We start from the raw sequence: 24,647 nt of genomic DNA on the forward strand, positions 1-24,647 counted from the left end.
CCCTTTACATTGAGGGGAACACTTTCTCTATCATCTTTTCATCTCTCTTTTAGGTAAGAGTCTCTAGTTGGGGACTGGAGAGAGCTCAGCAGTCAAGAGCATTGGCTACTTTTCCAGAGGCCTGGGGTTCAATAACTGACACACACATGTATCCTATCTGTAACTCCTGCTTCAGGGAATCAGGTGTTTTGGAGGGCACTGCATGTATGTGGTTCCTAGACATATATGAAGGCAAACTATCTATACATATAAAATAAAAAAATGAAAAAAAAAAAAAAAAAACACCCTCAGAGATGATAATGGATGAATAGACAAAAAGAAAGACTGATAGACATAGGAATAATGGAAATGGAATTTATATTAGAGAATTGGCTTGCGTGATTATGGGGCCTGTCAATCCAAAAATCTGCAGGGTGGGCTTTAGACTAGACGTCCAAGGAAGATTTGGCATCACAGTTCAGGTCCTAAACTGCATATGCTACAGAATTCCTTTTTGCCCAGGGGAGGTTAGTCTTTGTTCTGTTCAGCCCTCATCTGATTAAGCCTTCTCCATATTTCAGAGGACAGTCTGTACCCCCTGCCATTCCACTGATTTAAATGTTAATATCACTAAAAAACACATTACCATAGATATATCTGGAGAAATGTATGCGCAACTATCTGGAGGCCACGTCTCCGGCGAGCTTATGTAAAATATGAGTCATAGCAATGTCAAATGACTCTCCTTCATGCACACGATTATTTTATTACTCCAATCAGAAAGATCTTGTTAAACTAATGCATGATATTCATCAAAAGAACAACGTTTGCTAGTTATTTTTTGTTTCTGCTTTTGCCTTTGGAAATAAAGCCTATTATAAAACTACAGGTAGAAAAAGCACCAGGAAAGCGTATAACTTACCTGAGGTGTACAATGAGAGAAAGGTCCTGCTGTCCCTGATGTTGCCTCAGCCTTAGTCAACTGGCCAGTTACAATCCTTCTAAGATTGTACAACCATTGTCCTTCAAGAGAGCTCTGAAAGGCTGTAACACGGGCCTCTGATAACTACAGCACACCACTGGACTGTGAGTATTTTGGTGGTTCAGATCCAATATCATCCTTTTGGAGCTATTTAAAAGACTTATTTTCTTTAACCTAATATATCGAAACTTAATTTTTTTCTACCACATTAATCATATATAATTGACAACAAAATATTATACAGCATTTTAAATTATTTTTTTAATTGGGGCAGATACATATTGCATAAATTTCATCATTTTAAAGCATTAAGTATACATTGAATGCATTGTTATTCTGTAGCTATCACTACTCTTTTTTGGAATCTTTTTGTCATTCATTCAATACAAAGGGAATATTCTACATGAGATAAGCTTAGTCAACATCTTTACAGTTGTGAATCCATAACTGGCAGGCCCTCTGCACTGATGATAAAGAAGGCTGCGGGATCTCTTATATCTCCCAGTGTTACTTTATAGGACTCTATCAACAACAACAACAACAACAACAACAAAACAGCAAAAATAACACTGAACATTTTAAGATAAATTATTATGTTGTTTGATAGTCAACACTCAGACAATATCATACATTATACATTCAAAAGATTTGACAGATACAGGACACAATGCAAAGAAGATACAATCAAGGATTTGTAAGAGACTAAAAATTGAAACCTCTTCCTTTCATGTGGGAAGAAGCAGGTCAAGAAGAACAGTTTGTTGCCTTCAACTAGGACAGGTTAATCACTTAGCACAAACACAAAGACATCCATGTTAGCACACAGCAGGGAGGAAACACGGTTTCTAACAGGCAGAGGAAATGGATGGCAGATGTTAAACAGGAAGTAATATAACATGGTAGTAAAGCAAATGCATTCAATTATCAAATTTAATTTAAAATCTTGGCACAGCACATTCAAGAAAGTTTCTTTGCTCATTAAAGCCTCTGTTACATATTGTAGTGGGCAAAAGTGGTACCTTCCCTGGAAAAAGAATGAGATCACAGAAAGGCTGCCTGAAACATGTTATGTATACACGATACATTCATAAGCATTACTACTTAGGGCATAGATATGCTCCGGAGCTATGAATAATAAATAAACTTGAAGTGAATGAGAAAACCCTTGCCTACCATAGCTTTAAATTCTACATTTCAGAAGTTAAACCTAACAGCTAAACAATAGCTTCATGACAAAGTAAAGGGGAATAAAACAAAATGTTTAGTAATTTGAACATAGTTTATCCAAGACACAAATCTAGTAAGTTAGTTTAAATCACAAATCACAGTTTTGAAAAATTTAATATTATCAACATGTCTCATTTTATAGCTGAACCTTTAAACCACACAATATTCATTGATGTAGATTATTTCACATTATAGCCACAATGAAGAGAAACCATAATTTAGTTCACTATCCCATTCAGGGAAAAGCACTAATGTGCTTCTGGATAACTGGAATTAAGCAGGTGTGATGAAATGACTACATTAAGCTATGTGGGGCAAGGGCGATATAATGGCAAAGGTCACGTGTTTCCTCCAGCTTCAATGTCCTTGTCACAGCTGATCTTGAACATAGCCAACACCCGTGTTCTGATCTGTTTGGTCTTAGCACCATAGATGATGGGATTGATCACAGGAGGCAGCAAAAGGTAGACATCCCCCATTAGAACATGCACAATGGGGTCTAGGCTATTTCCAAAACGGTGCACCACGGACAGGCCAATAAGTGGTACATAGAAAGCCAGGACCACACCAATGTGTGACACGCAGGTCCCAAATGCCTTGGCTCTCTCTGACTTGGAAGGCAGTTGCAGAACTGTTCGTATAATCAGAAAATAGGACAAGGAGATGAACATGACGTCCACACCCATGACCAGCAGGATGGCAGTTAGACCATAGACTACATTGGGCAACGTGTCCGTGTAGGCCAATTTCATCACATCCTGGTGGACACAATACGAGTGGGAGAGCACATTGGAGTGACAGAAGGCCAGCCGCTTGATCAGCAGTGGGAGCGGGAAAAAGAATAGGGATCCCCGGACCAAAGCCACCATGCCAATTTGGACTGTTACTGTATTGTTGAGCACAGCAGCATGACGCAGTGGGTGGCAGATAGCCACGTAACGGTCAAAAGCCATGGCCAGCAGGATGGTAGATTCAATTGCTGAGAGAGCATGAATGAAGAACATCTGGGCAAGACAGGCATCAAAAGTAATCTCCCGGGAGTCAAACCAAAAGAGGGCGAGGATCTTGGGCATGGTGGACGTGGACAAAGCCAGATCAATAGCTGCCAGCATGCAGAGGAAAAGGTACATGGGTGCGTGCAGGCTCCGCTCCGTCCTCACGATGAAGACCACAATGCAGTTTCCAAGCAATGCTACAGCGTACATGGAAAGCAGGGGGAAGCCAAACCAAAAGTGAGCTTCCTCGAGTCCTGGAATCCCAATAAGCACGAAGGTGGCATGCGTGAAGTTGCAGGAGCTCATCGCTGACACCAAGTGGGGAGGACCGGAGAGGGTGAGGCCACACTGACAGCCTGCAAGGATATGGAGAGGAATCAGAGAGTCCCCCGGAACTTGGCGGCATGACCTCTCTCTCTCTTCTCACTCTACCTCCAACCACACCCAAGCTCCTTCCTAAATTTCAAGACTTTCTTTTCCACTGGAAGAAATGTGAATGCTCAAAATTCCTTCATTACTATTATGATAGTACATTTAAAAATGGAAAATAAGGCCTTGGGAAAAAAACACATATCTCCAAAATGTGGTTTCCTTCAGCTTTCCTCAGACTCCCTTTTTGTCCCTATCCTATTGTTTGGATACTAGGTACTCCTCTTCTCATAAACCTACCCTGTCAACTCTCTTTTCAGATAATGATGCCTTCCTTCCCTCTTTCTCCCTGGCTCTTCTCCTCTGTTGCCTTCCCTCCTTCACTCTCACCCTTCTTTATTTCCTTTCTTCCTTCACATTTTCCTCTCTCCCCTTTCTCTTTTTATATTTATTAATTCAAATTTCAGAAATATTTACTTGTGTGACCTATTAAGCAAATGCTATTTGTGAGATGCAGATTTGCGGACCACTCCTTTTGACCTTACATGGCTTGCCTCCCGTAGGAGATGGATAAGGAACAAACACATTACAGTACTGTGATGAAAGCCAGCAAAGGGATTCAGGCACTGCAGGGAATGACAAAGACAGAGGAGCCTTCCTAGAAAAGATGGTCTTTACATTTCAGTCTTGAAACATGAGCAGTCTCAGGCAGACAGAAGACAAAATAAAGGCTCTTCAAAGGTAGGGGGGAATAGAAAATATTTTTCACATATTCAGGATTCTGGGTCCTGGTTCTAAAGTATGCAAAGAGAGAGGGAGAAACACACTAGCAACTTAAAAAGGAGGAGCAAAATAACTGAAATGAAAGCAAAAGCTAATGTAAGACTCAAAGACAATCTTATAAGACAAAAACCCAAAACAAACACAAACAAATACCCTCACAAAACTCATCTGGACTCATAAACTCATAAAACCAAAAGTGCTAGCTCTCTCTAAAATCATCTTTTGCAGATGGAGATGCTGAGAAGATTCATCACCTCCGACAGATACTAGCTACCAGAGATGTCCCATATGACAGTATATGGCAGCTTTTCCCATTGTTCCTGGCCAGCAGCCATCTTTATGCCTGGAAGTCCCCTCCAAGGTTATTTCTCTTGTCCCAAAGAGAGCTTTGGGGGATGGTGTGTATGTGTGTGTGTGTGTGTGTGTGTGTGTGTGTGTGTGTGTGTGTGTGTGTAAAAACCCTAATTTGGTGGAGGTACTACTGATTTTTACTATGGTATTCTGAGAGTTTTCCTTGGAACCTGTGCTAGTAAATCATTCATACCAAGGATTTATTTCTTTTTATTTTCTGTAGCCTAATGTTGCTTTGTTTAAACTCCACATCCTACCAAAGCACCTGAGCTCTCACATCAAACTCTTTCTCGGTCAAGCTCTCTAATGTCCTGTTTTCAGAGCTGGTTAACTTCAGGAGTGACTGGCTTGGCTGTGAGCATTAAGGGGCTTTGATGCCTAGAAGCAAATGGTGCAGGTGTCTTTGTTGACAGTATCCAGGGTATCCAGATTAATTTGTTTATCTCTCCCAGGATTATTTTCCCCTTTCTAACCACGGTCTTTAATAACACTTGCTGATGCCCTTCAACTTCACCTTAATGGAGAGAGTTGAGAGAACAAAAAAGTGGAAAATTTTAAACTAGATTCATGAGCAAGGATTCAGTTTAAGGATTCAAAGGTTATAAAACCCATATCACTGAACTTGATTTTCTCTATCTTCAGGGTCTGTGCAGGTCACAGAACAGCTTCTCCTCACTGATAGACATTGAATTCCAAACCTTGCCACCTGCTTCTGTCAGTGAGATGCAAGATAGCTTCTGCTCATCCATCTTTGTGTCTATTATAAACAGCTTGTGGGAGAGAATGCAAATGTCCCAGCAAAGGATTCTGTGTGTTGTGGGGCAGAGCTAAGCATCCTTCCCTGGAGAAAGATTATATTATTTGACCACTGAATCTAAGAGAAATGGGGACAAACATGAGCAGAAGGCAGACTGGATGTGTACCAAGAGGGCTTTTGTGTCACGGACATATTTGAGGGTCTCGTTCACCGTCAGACACTTTCCTAATGCACCACCCTGCCGAACGCCTGTCCAGCCTTGGTGGTCCTTAAAGCATAGAAACAGTTTCTGTTCTGCTTTGTGTTGTTTTAAAGGAGCTAAAACTAATTTTTTAAAGGTTACATGACCTTAAAAAGTCTACAAAACACTAATATAAGCAGTAAAATAGCAAGGCTGTGTCATATGGTAGCAGTCTACAGAGCTCAACATGTCCCCAATGATAATAATGAGTTATCAGAAAATGGTCTTCCAAAAACCCTTTTATTCACAATAGCATCAAGGGTAATGCATTTAACCAAAACAGCAAGAAAACACATACATTATGATCCACAAACCATTCCTGAGAGAAATTAAGTACAATATTTAACAAATGGAATGATGCACAGTGCTTGTGGATAAAAACACAAAACAGGGTTAAGATCACAGTTTTTCTCTATTTACTGTAATTGCTATTGAAGTTTCTTTAGACTGTTTAAACATTAGTTTTTTGAAGTTTAGCGTGCAAAGTCAAAGGTTTTACTATGACATTTTTATAGAAATGTGTTATTGTACACTGTTTTTATTCAGCTACTTACCATGCTTGTCCTCTTTATACCCTCCCAAATTTCCTCCTGATTCATGTCATATAAACTGCATAACCCCTTTTCTATCTTTCATATTTTAAAGCCTCCTTCCTTTGATGGTCCCTATTTTACTTTCAACACACACACACACACACACACACACACACACACACACACACACACACACACACACATTTAGAATCTGCCAAAAGTAATATTTGTCATTCTGAATCTAGTATACTTTGCTTAATGTAATGCTCTCTAGTTCTATTCATTTTCCTGTAATTTATCTCATTCTTTATAGTTGAACACAATTCTGTTACGTACCACCTGTTTTTCCAGAGAACATCAGCTAAGGCTCTGGGGCTTGTCTTATAATGAAGCTTGTGGGGTCTTCAAGGTCCCTCAGTGTGGCAGGATCCTTGGGCTCCAGACTTTTGGTAAGAGAGCACTCACCTGAGGATGGTGCAGTTACAGTCAAGGAGAGCAGCTGGATCCGGCTTTCACTTTCTGGAGCAGGTCTCTTTATGATGCTACTCAGTAGGCTCAGGGAACAGGCTGTGGGAATACCAGCTGGTGCTCTAGGGATCTGGCAGACAGAGGAGTCAAATGCTCATGTTCACACGTGTGCTGCTCTCCCAGGCTCTCTGCTTTTCCTGTCTAGGGAAACAATCTCAAAGGGCCAAGGTCTCTGTCACCATCCGCCAATGACACATGTGAGCCCCCTGATGACAAACATGTGTACCCACTGCTCTTCTGAGATGATCTAATTTCCACAGGCAGCCACAAGGTTAGTGTTGCCTCTTTATTTGATCTTCTAGGCACGGCAGACAAAGTGTGTGAATAGTCACTATCATTGAACTCTTGGAGTTCACGTCAGCCTTAAAACCCAAGTAGGCACACTAAAATGTAGCCCCTTAACTCAAACTAGGTTCATCCATGTCTCCATAACTCTCCTCCATTTCTCTTGCTGTTTAAGCATAGCCCCTGACATGATGAAGTCATTTATTATGCCTGTGACATAAGTAAAAACGGCCTTTTGGTCTATATCATACAGTGATACTGTTAGATAGAGAATCTCGTGAATTATTTACCCACTCACATTCAACAAGTGTTTGCCAAGAGTCTGTAATTTCATAAGCAAATTAGAGAGGGTTAGGAAGTAAATTTTTAATGACGTAGGCAGAAACTAAATCAAATCAACATATAAACTAAATAGGATGCTAGATAGCCATAAGGAGAAAACAACGAAAAGAATAAGGAACATATTACTATCAGGCGGAGGGATCTGAAACCTCAAGTGAGGCTTCCCTGTGGAGATGCTTGGAGAGAGAAGTGAGGGATACGCCCATAGAAATTTCTGGAGAAGATTGTTTCAGGAAGAAGAGCCAGAGATGGCAAATAAGTTTCTCAAGGAACAAGTGAGTCCAGGGCTCAGGAGCAAGGCAGGCAGTGTACTTGACTGGAGAGAAGAGGAGGAGAGAATGTAGAATAAAGGAAGATTCTGCAAACTGCCCAGATAGGAACTTACAGCACTTATAGCTAAAGCACAATATTCTCCAAGTAGTGATATTCCTAAGCTCTCTGATATATTTCTTTCCTCCAGTGACATGTGCCTTCCTTCATACCCAGCAAGGTATGCCTTTATCTTTTCTTGATATTTATTTTGCCTTGTCTCCTATTCTTTCTATGATTGCCTCACAGATCAGCCTTATCTTGCTATTGACATTCTAAGAACAGAAGTATATTTGTCTTGTTAATTAGGTATCAAGACTTATTGTATACCTATATTCAGGAATGTGTTCATTCACCTACTGCATAAAATTATGCTCTCTCTGTACTGATTTTATGTAGGCATCATATTGAGCCTAGGGGATAAAGAAATGAATGTAGTCAAGTCATTACCCCAAAGTGCCAAAATAACACCTACACACTCTTGATATGGTATAGAATAACAGCAAATATCAATGATTTTAATGAAAACTTGAATAGGAACATTATTTTAATCATAGGTGGGGCCAAGAAAGAGTTTTTCTTAATTATTCAATTTAATGTTTACTGGTATTTGGGTATTTGTCTGTATATTTGTGTGCCTTGTGTCTGCAGACCCCAGAAAAGGGCATCAGGTCCCCCTGGAACTAGAGTTACAGATGGTTGTAAGCTGTCATGTGTGTGCTGGGAATTAAGCCTTAGTCCTTTGCAAGAGCATCCAGTGTTCTTACCTGTTGAGCCATCTCTCCATCTCCCTCTCCAGGAAGCAGATTTAAAAAAAATAATTTTAATTTTGTTCATATTAGTTACAAAGTTACAGAGCAAAGAAAACGTCAAGAATCTTAATAGACCTAATCAACTTGCAGCTTGATTAAAGAGTTTTCTTTTGTTTGTTTGTTTGTTTGACATGAAGTGAACTTTATTTTTTAATTATAAAACTAAGAAAATGTTAAAACATATAGAATGCATAGATACATCAGAAACTGCCACAATCAAACCAAGCCAAACCTCCCACAATTCCATTGGCATTTTTATTTTGTTTCTTCAGTAAGAGGCACTATGGAATAATATCAGTGTATATGTACAAAAGAAAACAAAAAGGGGGAAAAAAAGACCACTAAAGTTGGAATAGAGCTGTAAACCACAGGAAGATGTGTTATATGGCAAGTGAATATACTTTAAACCCAGTCAGGAAAATACTGTTATACCAAAGTATAACAGGGCCAGGCTTCATGGCACAGGTCTACAAGCTCAGCTTCTTGTGTGGCCCAGGCAGAAAGAACTCAAGATCAAAGCCTGCCTGGCTTACAGGAAGAAGATTTTTAAGCAGAGATAAATCAAAGCAGATTTATCTGAGTAGTGTTGCTGAAGCAACACAAAAAGAAAAGAGAAACTAAGAAGGCAGACAGATGTGAGTTAAAGATAAATCATGGACTCAAGACTTCCTTTTGTTGGACACAGGAGGAGAATGGACTTCATAACTACATATGTGTATTAAAATTCATTTCTAGACGTTGATGGAAGGATGCATACCAGGAAGGTAAGAGTAGATGTGTTTATAAATTTGATCTTAAGTTGTATACTTTTTCCTTATCTCCCATAGTTAATTCTTCAACCCATCTTGTCTAATTTTCCTTCTAAACATAATATCCATGTGACTGCTATTACTCTGGTTTATAGGAAACTCTCTGACTCATTGTAGAGAGCTGACTTGGTTAGGGCACGACATTTGCTTTGTAAATTACCCACTCTCAGTGCCAAGTTGCCCCATAATTTATAATTATGGAGGCTTATTAGTTTCCAGGGTTGTAGGACAGTAGGATTGTCCACAAATTAGTGTGTAGGTGTAAGCAGGGAGGAAGATCTCTAGAAGTGCCATGAAAATCAGAGTGTCTGGTTTTTGAGATTGAGATTCCTTATTTTAGCCATTAAAATTATTTCTCATTAGGATAGGGAAATAGAATAAATAGATATGGATGGAAGGGGAGGATGGAATGGAAGGATCAAACATAGAGGAGGAGGAGAGAGGAGTGCGGGAGGGAATATAGAAGATAAAGCTAAAACTAAGGTGCATTTGAGGGGTAGTATGGAAGCCTAACATAGCAGAAACTTCCTGGAACATGTGTATGAGGGGGATCTGAATGAAATAACCGAATAATGAGGGGATAGAATCCCAGCTGACCATAATGAGTAAAAGATAATAAAAAAGAAAAATATTTATTGAATATTTTGAGATTAATATAATTACATCACTTTTCCATTCTTTCTCTCTTCAAAGCCTCCTCTATACCCCTTCTTGCTCTCTTTCAAATGTATGGCATCCTTTTTCATTAATTGTTACATATGTATATGTATATTACTCAATGCAAAATCCAACTAGCCCAGTCTGTACTCTGTTATTTGCTATGTATGTTTTTTTTTTAAGGCTGACTATTTGGTATTGGCTAACCGATTGGTGTTCTCTTCTTTAATTTTAAGACTAGATACTGCCATCTTTTGCTCCCAACTCAAGTCACTCTTACTCCGTGTGTCATTGCTTTTGTTATTCAGCAAACCAAACATAATCTAACATATAAGCCCATATTCTTTGACCTTTCTGTCTTTTTCTTCTTGTTTTTTTCTGCAGTTATTTTGGAATTTTATCTTTGACTTATTATAGGTTATTATTGTATAAGAAGCGTGATCTGTGAGGTTTGGAGAATAGAAAAAATGGGAATAAACAGAAATTGGCAATTTATTCAAAATATAAATAATCCATGCAAATGGATCCCTATTTTTTTTTTTTTGCTGTTAACTCATGTTTATTAAGGAACATACAAGGTGAGTTTTGTGTTGGAAAGGATAGAGAGAAATAAAGCTGAATGAAATTAGGGTAAGGTGGCACTTAGCCAAATGATCAAAGGACGACATGCTTAACATCCTTCAAAGTGAGAAGCTTCATGAATAAATATCTCATAAGCTGTGAGAAGGTCATTATGTTCTTGTGTGCCATATACATTCTTATACATTTTTAAGATCTGCTTTATTTGTTCATCAGGTCAACTGAGGTTAAAAGATATTATGGATCTATGTATGGTGGCACACCCCTGTAATCCCAGCTACTTATGAGGCTAAGGTAGTTCAGTGTTACCATGGAGAATTCTGTGAGGCTATTTCAAAACCAAACTAAAACAAAGCCATCTATAAGAAAGAAACTCTAAAGATACAAGGAGCCAGACACTTTTAATAGAAGAATTCTAAACAGGACAGAGGTAAATAAGATGTCATTTCTGGTCTTGAGAAATGAACTCAGAGCCTGTTGTGGGAAAAAAAAAACAACTGTTGTAATAGAATCTGAAGAGGATCATCATGACAAATAAGCTCAAGGTGATGCTGGTGCATCTAGGCAAGGTAACAGGCATAATAAGGGGGTCAGGTAGCCTCCAAATAAGTCACTTCTCTTTTAAGTGGGAGGGTGATGAGAGTGAATGCTCCTATAAGTGGAGGTAACAGCTTTTTCAAGGGCTTGAACTGACAGAGGATGAAATAGAATAGAAGAAATGTAAGTTTCTCATTGGACTTTTAGTGTTACGCAGGAGATAAAGGATTCTGAAAAGGTAAATGGAGTCAGGATACAAAGCAAAACAACACAAACTACCCCATCTCCAGTATATAAAGGATTCAGGGTTGAAAGTGCTAGGAATTAAAGAGAGAGCAGGTAAGGATGAGGGTAAGTACTTCCAGGAACTGAGGGAGATAATATTGTTATGATTATCATTCTTATAATTTTAGGGGCTTTGCAATAAAGTATACTTGAGTGAGAGCGTGAATGAAGAGAGGATGTAAGCTAAGCAGTGAACCTCAGGGGGAAGAGCATCATAGGGAGAAAAAATGGTGAGTGTGAAGTGCTTGACGATATAAGAAAATATTTGGAGGCTAATGTAGATTTACTAGGGTGAATCAAAGCACAGTAGGGACTTCAATCGTGGTGGAGACTCAGAGCCTATAGAGGCCCTTATGTGCTACTACAGTCACAGGATATTCCCTCTTGTCCATACAAGAGCCCATGAGAGTTTGCTAAACAGGGAGTGATAAGATCTGACAGGTATACTAGAGCATTCACTCTTAACTGTAAAATGCATGAAGACTCTCCAGAAATATATTCACAGATGACTTCAGGTTCAAGGTGATGGCTAGCATCATGATGGTAGCAGTGGAAGCAATGGAAGTGGCTGGAGTCTGGATTTGTGGATACACAGTTGAGTGTGGGACAGGAGTAACAGCAAGGCATACATATTTACTGCAAGTATCCCATCTCAGCAATTTGGAAAACAGAATTTCTGGCTATGGAAGCCTATAATTAGCATTCCTTTTTTTATTGGTGGGACAATTAAGATTATCTAAGACAATTATGAAACATCTGGGTGCAAACATTGATACAGATTGGATGAGTGTTGACTATCAAGCTAATATGTGGTTGTTCAGCATAGACAGTATTTAATTTCATATGATATGAGATGATCATAAAGAGAACACAATAGGAAGAAGAGCCTGAGAATTAAATTCTGGGATATTTCAACACATGGAAACCAAGACTGGCAATAATTAAGAGAAAGGATAATGCTCCTTCCTGAAGCCATAGGTTGTAAAGCACCTCAGTGCTAGGTATAGGATGCCTCCTCTCTAGTTGTTGGTAAGGGATGTCCCAGAGACCTCAAAATAATGCAGGCTACAATCACTGCTCTTAGTTGCCCATCAGAACTTGATGGTAAGACCTTATTTCTAAAGATATCACACTCTTTGGTAATAGGACTTGGAGAAATAAAGCTGGTACTGACTTGGAATTCTCCCCAGTGCTGTCTGGCTCTCATAGTGCCAGAAGGTGCGATCCAGGATGCCGGGGAACAAAAGTCACTGATGGCCTTACCCAGTTGTGAGGATTGCAAGCTCCAATAATGATAGAGCTCGCAAGATATACTCTTGGGTGATATTGTGGTAAAGTGTTTTGCAGGTAACCAACAGCTTTATGATCTGATTTAAAGCTGACTCCACAGGCTTTACTATGTCAGATGTAAATCTAGCCAACAACCCATGCTTGGGCATATCATAGGCCATAGGATTAAACTACTATTATTATTTTCCCAAATGGACATAGTATCAAATTACCTTCTAAATACACATCTCTATACAGGTAGGATCTCTTGGCCCTTATCAGGGAAGTTTCTTTGAACAGTGGATGCCAGGCAGTTTGGAAATGCTACCTACTTTTCTACAAAAGGATGATTTAATATGTAATTAATATGAAAGCGTAACTGCTATGATAAAATAAAAATGAAAGTGCTGTTAACAAGGATAGAAACACCAGCTTAGAACAAACAGTAATGAGGAAGATGAATTCTAGACATAAGGCTATATATTACTTCTAATTTATACATCAGTGTCTTCTCATCTGTGAAATAAAGGGTCTGAAATAACTGGCATTCTAGATGTATTCTAGCACGAACTGCCAACATGGCCTGAAGCAGGCCATCTAGCTCTAGGCTTATGATTCTATATTTCTTTAGAATGGAGAACTTTCAGCACAGCTTTACGTATCTGCTTGGTCTTCACACTGTAGATGATGGGGTTCATGACAGGAGGGATCAGCAGGTAGGTGTTAGCAATCATGGTATGTACATAGGGTGGAGCTCGTTTCCCAAATCTGTGAACAAAGGACAAACTGATCAATGGAATATAGAATATAGCTACAGCCCCGATGTGGGAGATACACGTGCTGAAGGCTTTCTTCCTCTCTTCTGGGGAAGCAATGCTGAGGACAGTCCTAATGATAAGGACATAAGAAAGGAGGATGAGGACAGAGTCCACACCAACAGTAGAAATCATGGCAGTCAGTCCAACTGCACTGTTGATCCTGGTGTCTGTGCATGAGAGCTTCATGACATCGGGGTGGAAGCAGTAGGAATGATGGAGCACATGGCTGCTGCAGAAAGTTAGTCTCTTAAGAAGTGCAACCATTGGAGTCAGCATTACAGTCCCTCTGACGACAATTGCCACTCCAATTTGAGCTATTCTGGAATCAGTTAAAATAGTAGCATATCTAAGAGGGTTGGAGATGGCCACATAACGATCAAAAGCCATAGCCAACAGCACTGAGGATTCCATGACAGTGAAGAGTTAATGAAGAACATCTGTGACAAGCAGGCATTGAAGCTGATCTCTCTGGCATTGAACCAGAATATCCCCATCATGGTGGCCAGGGTGGATATGGACAGCCCGAGGTCAGTGGTGGACAGCATAGACAGGAAATAATACATGGGCTCGTGGAGGCTGGGCTGAGTGACAATGGCGAAGAGAATCAGGCTGTTCCCTGAGAGGGCAGTTGCATAGAGAAAGCAAAATGGGATGGAGATCCAGGTGTGGAAGGCTTCCATGCCAGGCACACCAGTGAGCAGGAAAATGACGGAAGACGTTGTGCTGTTCTGGAAAGTTTATATGCTAGATTAAAAGTACAGAACATATCTAAAATAAAAAACTATATTTCCTTGTGTAATCTATTTATAAATATTTTTCTGTAACATACATTTGACCAAACACGCGCATCTGTAAAATATATGAAAAAGAGGAGTGACACCTTTAAATTGATAAAAATTTATATGATTTCAATTACTGCAGCAATATTTCTGTATTCTTGAAATAAAATTGTCTCAGCCTACATCTTTTCTTCTCTGAGGCTCTTTGCTGCTAGCTGCATTTGTGTTGTGTGGTCTACCTTTTCACACTTCCAGCTGCAGATGACACAGAGTCACTAGCATCCACTTATAACATGCTACCATATTCAACTATTTCTGTTCTAAAGGCTTTAAATGACTAGTTTTTCATAATAGAGTATCTGCAATTTCTTCTTTTTTTGTGGAAACATATTGCCTGGGAGATATAATGAAATGTTTCTGTCTCATTTTGCAGATAAAGATAAATCTTCATTGAAAAAGATCACATCTTCCTCTTTCTCTAAGTAGAAAATTTAGACTAGGTTGACCACTATGTATGAATTAGAAATGGGGCTTTGGGGAAAAACAGATCAGGGCTGTGATTGGAGAGGATTCAACAAGAAGTAGACATTTTTGGTCAGGTTTTTTGGTAGAAAAGGAATACAGTGACAGACATCAAGCATAGGATGTGAAGGGGCATAGTAGGGCACCTAAATGTTTCCAGAATATACACATTCTTCCCCCCCAGTCACTCACATAAAGTTCCACTTTAAGGGTCATCCTAGGAAACTTACTAAAAATAAATATTTGAAATTATTAGAATATTAGGGAGAAGAGGCAAAAGTTATTTGAATTGAGTATATTTTGAGACTCTGATATTTTCAGTCATGAGTGTCCTCAGGGGAGTGATAAAATTAATGTCAGAAATGCATAATCATTAAAATGAAAAGGATGAAGTATTGGCACTGATGTGTTACATTCTTCTAAACAGCTGTAAGAGGATATTTTAGCCACTGTACCACCTGAAAACGATAAAAAAGATTGAGGCAGTAGAGATACACTAATTAGCTTGACTTGATCATTCCAAAAGATGTACATTTAAGGAAAACACCACATTGTATTTTATAAATATACACAATTATACTGTTCATTTAAATAGAATTATTTAAAAAATATCAAACAAGAATTTTAAAAATCAAAGAGAGCCAAGAAAGGAAGAAGAAGATTATCAGAATGTGGCTGTTCAGTAGGTTTGCAGAACAGGAAAAGGACTTATAGGAAAGGCAGTGGAATGTTTTTGTGCATTATCTACACTGAGATAAAGGATGCTAAAACTTTTAGAAAGCCTTAGTTAAGACCGTTGAGCAAGAATCCTCTTGTAATACATCCCCCCTTGATCTTGCCTCTCAGTCTCAGGGATATTTCTCAAGTAACAGTCTTTTGTTCCCTATTAGAAACTAAATGATAACACAAAATGTCCCTGGAAGAAAAGTTCATAGCTAAGGGAGGGAGACATGTCAGGGAGGGCTTTTCAGTAACTCCAGTGTGTCGCTGCACAGCAGTGAACCATGATAAGGAATAATGGGATGCAGCATCACAATGTGTCAGCTCATTCTGCCAACCATGCCTGTTCTTCACCGTGGAACATCTGAGTGGACTTTTTTTTTTGTCCTTAAGTTCTAGGAAGTTTTTACAAAAAGATGACTTTAAAATTAAACTATTTGAATAATTTCTCTTTCATTCTGATTTCTTAGTAACTTATTTAGCAGTGATTTAATTTACTCATGGACAGTTGTCATCTCTCTTGATAACTTCCTCCTTCTCTTTCTTGATGAACAAAGATAAAAGAAAGCAGACTGTACAGTACAGTTTGACCTCATCCATGTTTGCTCTGGCAGCAGAGAACTCAGAGTGCCTGCTTTTAGCTGCACCATTTGTCACTCTTAAGCCAACACTTCTTATAATTTCTCTTCATCCATGCTAGACTGAGAGAGGACTGTGCAATTTTTTTTTTAAAGCCAGGGGCTCTTTATAAGCTGCTGAGCATTTATCCTAAACTTTTAGGCCAGTTCAGCAGTAGATGAATATAGGACATTCACAGAGTCTTGTTAGCTCCTAAGGCATGAAGCAAGTCTGAGACGGTTTTGTGCCCAAGAAAGACAAAGAAGTTGTCGTAGACTGCGTACCCCACATTTGGAAGTCTTTAACATCACTGTTACCCCTCTTACCCCCTTCTTCCACCAGATTCCCTCCCTTCCTCCATCTACTTCAGGCGTCTATTTTATTTTCTCTTTTGAGTGAGATCTAGGCATTTTCCCTTAGACCCAACTTGGCTTCTTTGGGTCTGTGGTCTATGGCACATTTATCTTATTCTTTATGGCTAATAAGGGTGACTCTAGCTGAGACTCCTAGCAGTCGTGGATATGGAACCTGAACTGTCTGTAGCCGGTGGAGGGAGGGGGGGCACATCAACCTACCCATAAAACCTTTGAGCCAAACTTTGTCTTGCCTACAAGAAGTGTAGGGATAAAGATGAAGCAGAGATTGAGGGAATGGGAAACCAATAACTAGCCCAACTTAAGACCTCCCCTATGGGAGAGAACCAACCTCTGACACAACTAATGATACTCTGCTATGCTTGTAGGCAGAAGCCTAGTATAAGTGCTTTCTGAGAGACTTTATCCACAACTGATTGAAACAGATGCAGAGATTCACAGCCAAACGATGGCCTGAGCTCAGGGAGTTTTTTTTTTTTTTTTTTTTTTTGGAAAAGTGGGAGGAAGGATTGAGGGAGCTAGAGGGGTTAAGGACACCACAAGAAAATCTACAGAGTAAACTAATCTGGGTCCATGGGTGCTCACAGAGACTGAATCACCAACCAAAGAGCTTGTATGGGCTGGACCCTTACACATATGTAGCAGATGTACAGCTTGGTTATCATGTGGGTCCACTACAATGGGAGTAGAACCTGTCTCTGAATCTGTTGCCTGCATTTGGATCCCTTTTTCCTAGCAGGAATGCCTTGTCTGGCCTCAGTGGGAGTGTGCTTAGTCCTTCTACAACTTGAGGTGCTAGGGTGAGTTGGTACCCCTTGGGGACCTCCACTTCTCTGAGAAGAAGAAAAAGGGGGGAATGGAGGGAGAGGTGATTGAGGGTGGGATTGGGAGTGGAGAATGGATGTGGCTGGGATTAGACTGTAAAATAAATAAACAAGTAAACAAACAAATAGATCCATGAAAAAATAAGTTTAAAAAGCAATCACTCACTGGCTCATTAACACTCAAAATTGACCAATTTTGAATATGAATGGCACATCAGATACTGCATAGGCACAATGAGAACCACAGGCTCATAGATGAAGAAATGGGCTGCTAATTGTAGAGTACACCAACGTAGGGGATAGCTAAGAAATAAAACAGAGAAAGTATAGGGCCAAGTATCTGTGCTATGAGTGTGTGAATGAGTCTGTGTTAAGTATTGAGAGGAATTAATTCTAGGAAATACCAATGAAGCACATAAATTGTCACTAAACTTTGATGGGAAGATGTGAATTTATAAGAGTGAAAACAGGACAAGTGTGCCCATGACATAGATAACATGAGAGGTGACAGGAGTAACAGATAACTATTAGAAAATCCTCACAGAATGGATCCTTAGTGTGAGTATCCCTTAGCTGAGACAAATGAGTGGTTGAGCGCACAAGAATCTTGAATTTCTCGGAAAGGATAATGTCCTAGATTTTGCATTGTAAAGCATCAAGAGCCAGGATCTTCAAATATTTTATGAATAAGTAAACAGGCCATTCTTTATCTCTTCTAATTTAACTCCAGCAAAATTCCTTTCCTTTTTTAGCATTTTGCTGAGCAACATTGGTTCCTATGCACAAGTTTCACCTCGACTCAGTAGTGAAAGCTTTCCACAATCTAATGTAGACAGTTTCAACATAGTCATACCAACTAGGCTCCATTGTTATCTGTCATTAATGACCACAGTGCTTAGACGGTAGAGGCATCAGTCATAAACCCCATCACTTCTTCAGTTTCCTCTTGTATAGTTTATAGTGAGAAAAGGAAAGAAGAGTGTGAGGAATAATCTGTGTTTGATTATTATTCTCCCTTCACCCTAGGTAACAAGTAGGAGAGTTCCCCACTCAGAACTCTCAGAAAATCCTTCAGCTCAGGGACTAATGAATTTTTAAAATATTCTATATAAGTTCCAGATATGTTTTTCTCTCCTTAACCTCAAAATCTGACTACCTGTTCCTTGATGCTTTGTCTTTCAATTGCCTCAATGATGGTCATTCTGATAGATTAACCCTCCCCTCTGTTTATCACAAACTACTGTCCTCTGACTTATACATTGTGGTATAGAAAGCACGACTTTCCCTATTCCTTCTTATAGTCTGTGTCCTCTCCTCACGATGACCTAGGGTTTATGGGTTTAACCTATGACCATGGGTTTAAATAACACACATCCACCTGACTCATACGTCTACCCTCTTAATCATAACATCTCCTACTTCCGTATTTCAAAAGTTAGAAGAATGATTGCAACAGTGAAATGTTGAGCAGGGCGGGGTGGTAAAAACCTGCCATTGAGAAAATCCTAAGCCACAGTCTGGAGAACAATTAGAAGCTCTTTGCTTTCAGTGCTAATGAAAACAGAGTAAGAGACCTCTTTCTGCAAGGCATTGCCTCATTCCTCAGACACTACAATCTTCATAGGAGCCCAACAGAACTCCTTTTCTGCCCCGTTTCAGACATGACTCTCCCCCGTTTCTTTCACTTATCTGCCAATGGTATTAAGTCTAGCAATCGTCTACTTACAATTGTACATCTCCCCTCTCTCCTTCCCATCTCATCTCTGACCGTCTTTCCATTCACATATTCATTTATTTGTTTTATAACTGATTCTAGTTCTCAAATGCCTGCTTGCCAGCTGGTACTTGAGGCTATATTTCATCACATCATTTTGTTACACTAAAGAATTTACCTGCACATATTAAAGAATAACAGTACACGAAAATTTCCTGAAATCACTCTGTATCTTTTTTTCTCTCACCGAACCAAGATTTTATATGTAACCCAATCTGGCCTGTAATTCAAGATCGTGCTGTTTTGGCCCCCTAAGTGGTGAGATTACAAGTATTCGTCATTGTTTCTGCCTTCTTAAAACTGCTCTTCCGTACACCGTCAGATATGTCAGACTCACCTTTTCCAGGTCATATGCAATCTCATTCTTTCCTGTGTGAACTTTCCTATTCAGACTATGCCCTTTTTACATTGCAGTATTGTGAGCTGTAGCCTGAGCCTGCCTTTAGCTGCTGATTTACACCATGTGGCAGCATCAGTATTCTCCAAGCTGGTGCTGATGGCCTGTAGTGTGTGTTGGGCCAGGGCTGGATCTGTGCTTGAACACTAGTTTGGAGGACTTGTACAGCAGTGCAAATTGTTCCTATTAATAGATCACATTGATCAGATAAGCAAGCATTATTGTGCTCCGCCCTGAAGTTCCTACTGTACCAACATGTAGCAAGCATTAGTGGATTCACTTTATAGTCACTTTCTTAGTGAAAAACATCATCATTATCATCATCGTCAACAACAACAAAACCAACCAACCAAATGTGAGAAAGGTTAATAACATACTCAATGTGACAGGTAGCTTGTTAGTACCACAACCAGTATTCTGAACCCAGATTTTTTAAAATTCCAATGTTCATACTCTTAAAATTGTCTTATTACACTGAAACATATGAGCCACGTAAGCTTTTAAAAATCCAGCTTACTCATTTATAGGGCTAGACAGAAACTATCTAATAGAGCTCTGGTATGCAAAAAATGTTCATAACATTCTTTCACATTTTACTTTTATTTGTAAATGAAATATGATCATTTACATTTTGCGACAGGGTTTCCTGTACCACACGTTGACTCTGAGCTTAATATGCCGCCAAGGGTCACCTTGAGCTTTCAATCCTTCTACCTCCATACCCCAGTGCCGATATTGTAAGCACGTACTACTATGATCAGCTGCAAGCTTTAACTTTTGTGTGAGTCACTGGATTTAGAAATGAGATTAACTTATCATGATAAATGCATCAGCACACCAGTTAAAGCATTTAACTTAAAGCAGGTTGTCCACCCCATCCCCCACCCTACCCCGCTGCTCCCCCAGCAGACAGAACATTCTCTGCAGGCTTCCTGGGAATCCTGAATTCAAAACTTGCCATTCTCTTCAGCCCTTTACCTCATTATCTTATCTAATTCTGCACACCACAGTGCAGTCAGTTCTTTCCCATTGCTGAGACAGTACAGCTCACCCAGAGGCAACAAAGCTTTACTCACAGAGCCCATGCAGCAGTAATGAGTCCCTCTCAGGCTAGCTCAGAAGGTGGAGGAAGTTCCAGATTCCAGGGGAGGGCTGAGGCTTATTCAGCTTGTTTGGAGCTAAGCACAGAGCCAAGGGAGAGGGACCAGTTCCCAGTGGCAGAGCTAATTCACTGTGCTTCCTGGGTGTGGACGCTCCCAGAGGACTCCACTGGCCTGATAGAAGCTTTTTATATCTCTTACAGAATGTGATTATGGCTGCATGCTTTATGGGCTGATGTAAAGTTTTGTCCTTGTGATATTTCATTAGAGGTTAAAAAAAAAATAACAGCTTTAATGAGATATAGTACACATGCTATAAAATTGATCCATTTACAGAGGAGAATTCAATAGTTTTTAGAAAAATCACAGAATTATGCAGTAACCACAACTACAATACAATTTATGGAACTTTCACCACCTCAAAAATATTGTAACCATTATAAGGCCATTTGAGGAAGATTAAAAAATGAAATATCATCTCCTTAAAAACATCTCCTGTTATGAGAATAAGTTATACTTGACCCTATAATGTTTTAACCCATTGGAACCTGGCGTTATTCATGGAGCACTGGATCATAAGCTTATTGGGAATGCCTTGGTGCAATAGCAACCTCTTAAGATTAGGAAATAACTTATACATCCATACATATATTTGGCAAATATTTCATAATGACACCATATGTTCTAACTAGTCTGTAAAGGCTAGAGATCAACAAAGAGAAGAATACAATATAGGCCCTACTGATGACACCTTTAATTTAGAAGAGAGACAGGTGAACATGCTGATTAGGGACAAAGTTATCTCAGAAGCAGGTCATTGGTAAACACAGTAGTGAAACACCTCAGCCCATAATTTAGGTAAACAGAAAATAAATACCATTTTGTTTACTTTTCCTTTATTTTATCTACTTTCTGTTTTGATATCTGAACTGGCAAGGTGGGGGGGGGGGGAGCATCTGTACTGTGTTCAAATTATGAGAATATTATGTTAAGGAATCAGGGCAGGTAGGTGATGAGCTAGTGATGTCATCTAAAGTGAGCTGACTACTGCCCTCCACAGTCTTTAGTAAGCATTATTCACAGATTGGTTATATACGTGGCTTCTTTAGTTGCTCCTGAAGTTCCATTATTTCGAGTTCATTTTTGGATTTATATATCTTGGAGTTATTTTTGACTTCCATCCTTACATCCTGTATCAATTACATTGACAAATTCTATCAATATTTGAAAATGTTGGTAGAATTTGGTTATTACTCATCATCTCTACAAGTGCATCCTTTACCAAGTCTCATTTCATTCTTGCTAGCAATAATGTCAGCAGCCTCTTCACCCTTTCCTTTTCTTGCCTTCCACCAAATATTTTCACTACCAAAACGCATTGTCTTGGGATACTTTATTTTTATAAGGCTATAAAAAAATAATATTAACTATATTGTTTTGCTGGGTATTATGTCTCCGATACTGTGCTGAGGGTTTGTGGGTAGAATAATGTCCCCCAAAGATGCCATATCTTAATGTCTAGAAGCTGAATTGATATTTTACATGTCAAAGGGAGCTTTGCAGATGTGATGAAAGTTAAGAGCTTTGAGATGAAGTTGCTTGGGTTGACTCAGTGTATTTACATACGTCCTATAAATGGAGAACTAAAGAGATGGCTGTGTGCAAAGGGCTTGTCACCTTCTTTACTGCCTTTGGAGACCATAGAGAGTCCATAAGCCAAGAACTGTGGACAGACTTGAGGAGTAGACAAAATGTCCTACAATTGTTTCAAAATTACCTTACAAGGTAGTCCTTCCCTACCTCCCTCCCTCTCTTTCTCTCTGAGACAGGGTCTAACTGTGTAGCTCTAACTGGCCTGGAATTTTCTATGTAGACCACGTTATCTTCAAACTCATAGAGATTCTACTGTCTCTGCCTCCTGAGTGCTGGGGTTAAAGGTGTGTGTCATTCTGCCTGGCTGAAGAAGCAGGCTTCTTTATGACATTTTCAGGTACACTTAGTCTTTGTGTGTTCCACTCTCCCTCCTCTCCCCGCTCGTCCCCCTTCTGCTCACATGCCATTAGATCTTCTCATCCCAGTCGTCCCTCTTCTGCTCTCATGTGTTTTATTACCTTCTCTAAGATTTTCCCTTAAAGCTATTTTTCCCCTTCTCTTTGTGTCTCTTTGTTGTTTCCCAAGTTCTATATACACTTGCCCCAAATTAAATGCAAATACATAAAATTAGAAGCTGACATCTGCTTGTTAAACAGAATGTATTATATTTGTCTTTCTGAGCCAAGGTTAGCTCACTTAAAATTCTTAATTTTATTTTTCCTGAATAAAAGCATGCTATCACTCTAGCACTCACTACCCTCGGTATCTATCTATCTATCTATCTATCTATCTATCTATCTATCTATCTATCATCTATTTATCTATTTACCTATTATCTTATCTATCTATCTATCTATCTATCTATCTATCTATCTATCTATCTATCTATCCATCTATCAATCACCTACCATCTATCGTGTCACATTTTCATCATCCATCAGTTGATGCATGGCCAGGCCAATTCCGTTTCCTTGCTATTATGAATAAAGCAGCAATAAGCATGAGCATGACAACATCTTTGGTAGGAGGTAGAGTCCTTTAGGAACATACTCAGGGTTGGCATAACTCAGTTATATGGCAATTCCAGTTTTAGTTTTCTTAGAATCCTCCATATTCAGTTCTGTAGTGTTTCATCCCATACCCTTTATGAAAGCATAACCCTTGCTGAACCCTTGATTTTAGTGTGGTGAGACCCACCCATGATTAACCTATGCCGCACACACCATAGATAGTAAATTTGGTGGAACAATCCAATTTTAGTTTGATTTACCAGTTTCTAAGAATTAAACCATTTAAATAACCTCTTTAGTTCTTTCAGATTGGCCAGGGCTCTTAGTATCTTCCAGTGAGTCTTAGAAAAATCTTGAGAAAATTATGTTTGTGTTTTCCACGGCTGAAATTTCTCTCCTAGAACAACAGACTTATAACAATCATAGTGTCTGGTACACATATCTAACACCAGTGTCGCAGAACAACAGACATACAACTATCATAGTGTGTAGTACATACATGTGACACCAGTGTGCAGATTGGCAAAGGATATGTACATACTTTGGTACACAGACTTCAAAATAGGGCTCGTCTCTTTGTCTTATTTTATATTAGTTTAACAAAACTGTCAATGGTAATTTTATTAAGATTTTGAAAAAGGATCACAAGGTTCATCAATAAAATGATAAGAAAGCATTTTATTAATATATTAACATCAATGTTGTTGAACAAGGGAAGCATAAAAGTCTGTGAAAACTTTGGGCTTCATATTTTAGTTCTTAAATTTGGTAACTTGAACCGGAAGTCAGAGATCAATATGAGAAAAAAATGTTCTGTCTGGATATGAAATAAACCTATTTACTTCGTGTCAACATTTTACTGCAGTAAGATATTCTTTCCTATCAAATCAGTGAATGTTTTGCAAAAACTTACAATGAAAGATATTTTGTTGCTGTGCTACAGTGAGCTAAGCATTGTTTTACAATGTTTGCATAAACTGTAAGAGAGGGGATTTTCTAGCTTTTATTATTGTTTTAAATTGTCCATATATTCCATTTCTAAAACTTTATTGAAAGAAAAATACCAAAAAAAAATGCAGGCTTTATTTTATGTACAGGAACATCGATAGCAGTATTATTTACAATGGTTAAAATATAAATAAAAATTTCAATATATGGACTATATAAAGTATTTATAGCTAGTCCTCTTCCACCTTTAAACTTTATGCATGTAACTGCTCAGATGGATGACTGTGATAGATCAGGAGATAAGGATCATATTCCAAAGTTCCAAGGGCAAGTTGACCAATCCAAATTTAATGTATTCAAACTGGAGAAGCAACACGACAGCAGCAATGAAAACTGGTTACTGAAAGAAAAGCGTCTCCACTTAGCCTACCATTTACAGAAACGTAACAGCTCTACATCACTTCCTAGCTCCACTGTCTGAGAGCAGCACAATCCACCTATTTCCTGTATCTGGACATGTTGAATGATTAGAGGATTTCCT

At 39.0% G+C, this 24,647-nt stretch overlaps 2 protein-coding genes across 2 annotated transcripts; both read right to left on the reverse strand.

Moving 5' to 3' along the window:
- Positions 1–1,970: 1,970 nt before the first annotated feature.
- Positions 1,971–7,172, reverse strand: LOC127192162 (olfactory receptor 51E2). The gene is made up of 2 exons (XM_051149483.1): positions 6,683–7,172; positions 1,971–3,539 (listed from the first exon to the last, which is right to left on the reverse strand). Exon 2 carries the CDS (start codon positions 3,487–3,489, stop codon positions 2,527–2,529), a length of 963 nt encoding a protein of 320 aa, XP_051005440.1. The 5' UTR covers positions 3,490–3,539; positions 6,683–7,172; the 3' UTR covers positions 1,971–2,526.
- A 6,063-nt stretch (positions 7,173–13,235) lies between these two features.
- On the reverse strand, positions 13,236–20,540 carry LOC127192163 (olfactory receptor 51F2). Its single transcript, XM_051149484.1, is given in 3 exon segments — positions 13,236–13,872; positions 13,875–14,175; positions 20,532–20,540. Coding segments are annotated over 3 exon segments (936 nt in total). The 3' UTR covers positions 13,236–13,246.
- Positions 20,541–24,647: the final 4,107 nt, after the last annotated feature.

This window comes from Acomys russatus, chromosome 7, assembly GCF_903995435.1.
Source record: "Acomys russatus chromosome 7, mAcoRus1.1, whole genome shotgun sequence".
Classification (NCBI taxonomy): domain Eukaryota; kingdom Metazoa; phylum Chordata; class Mammalia; order Rodentia; family Muridae; genus Acomys; species Acomys russatus.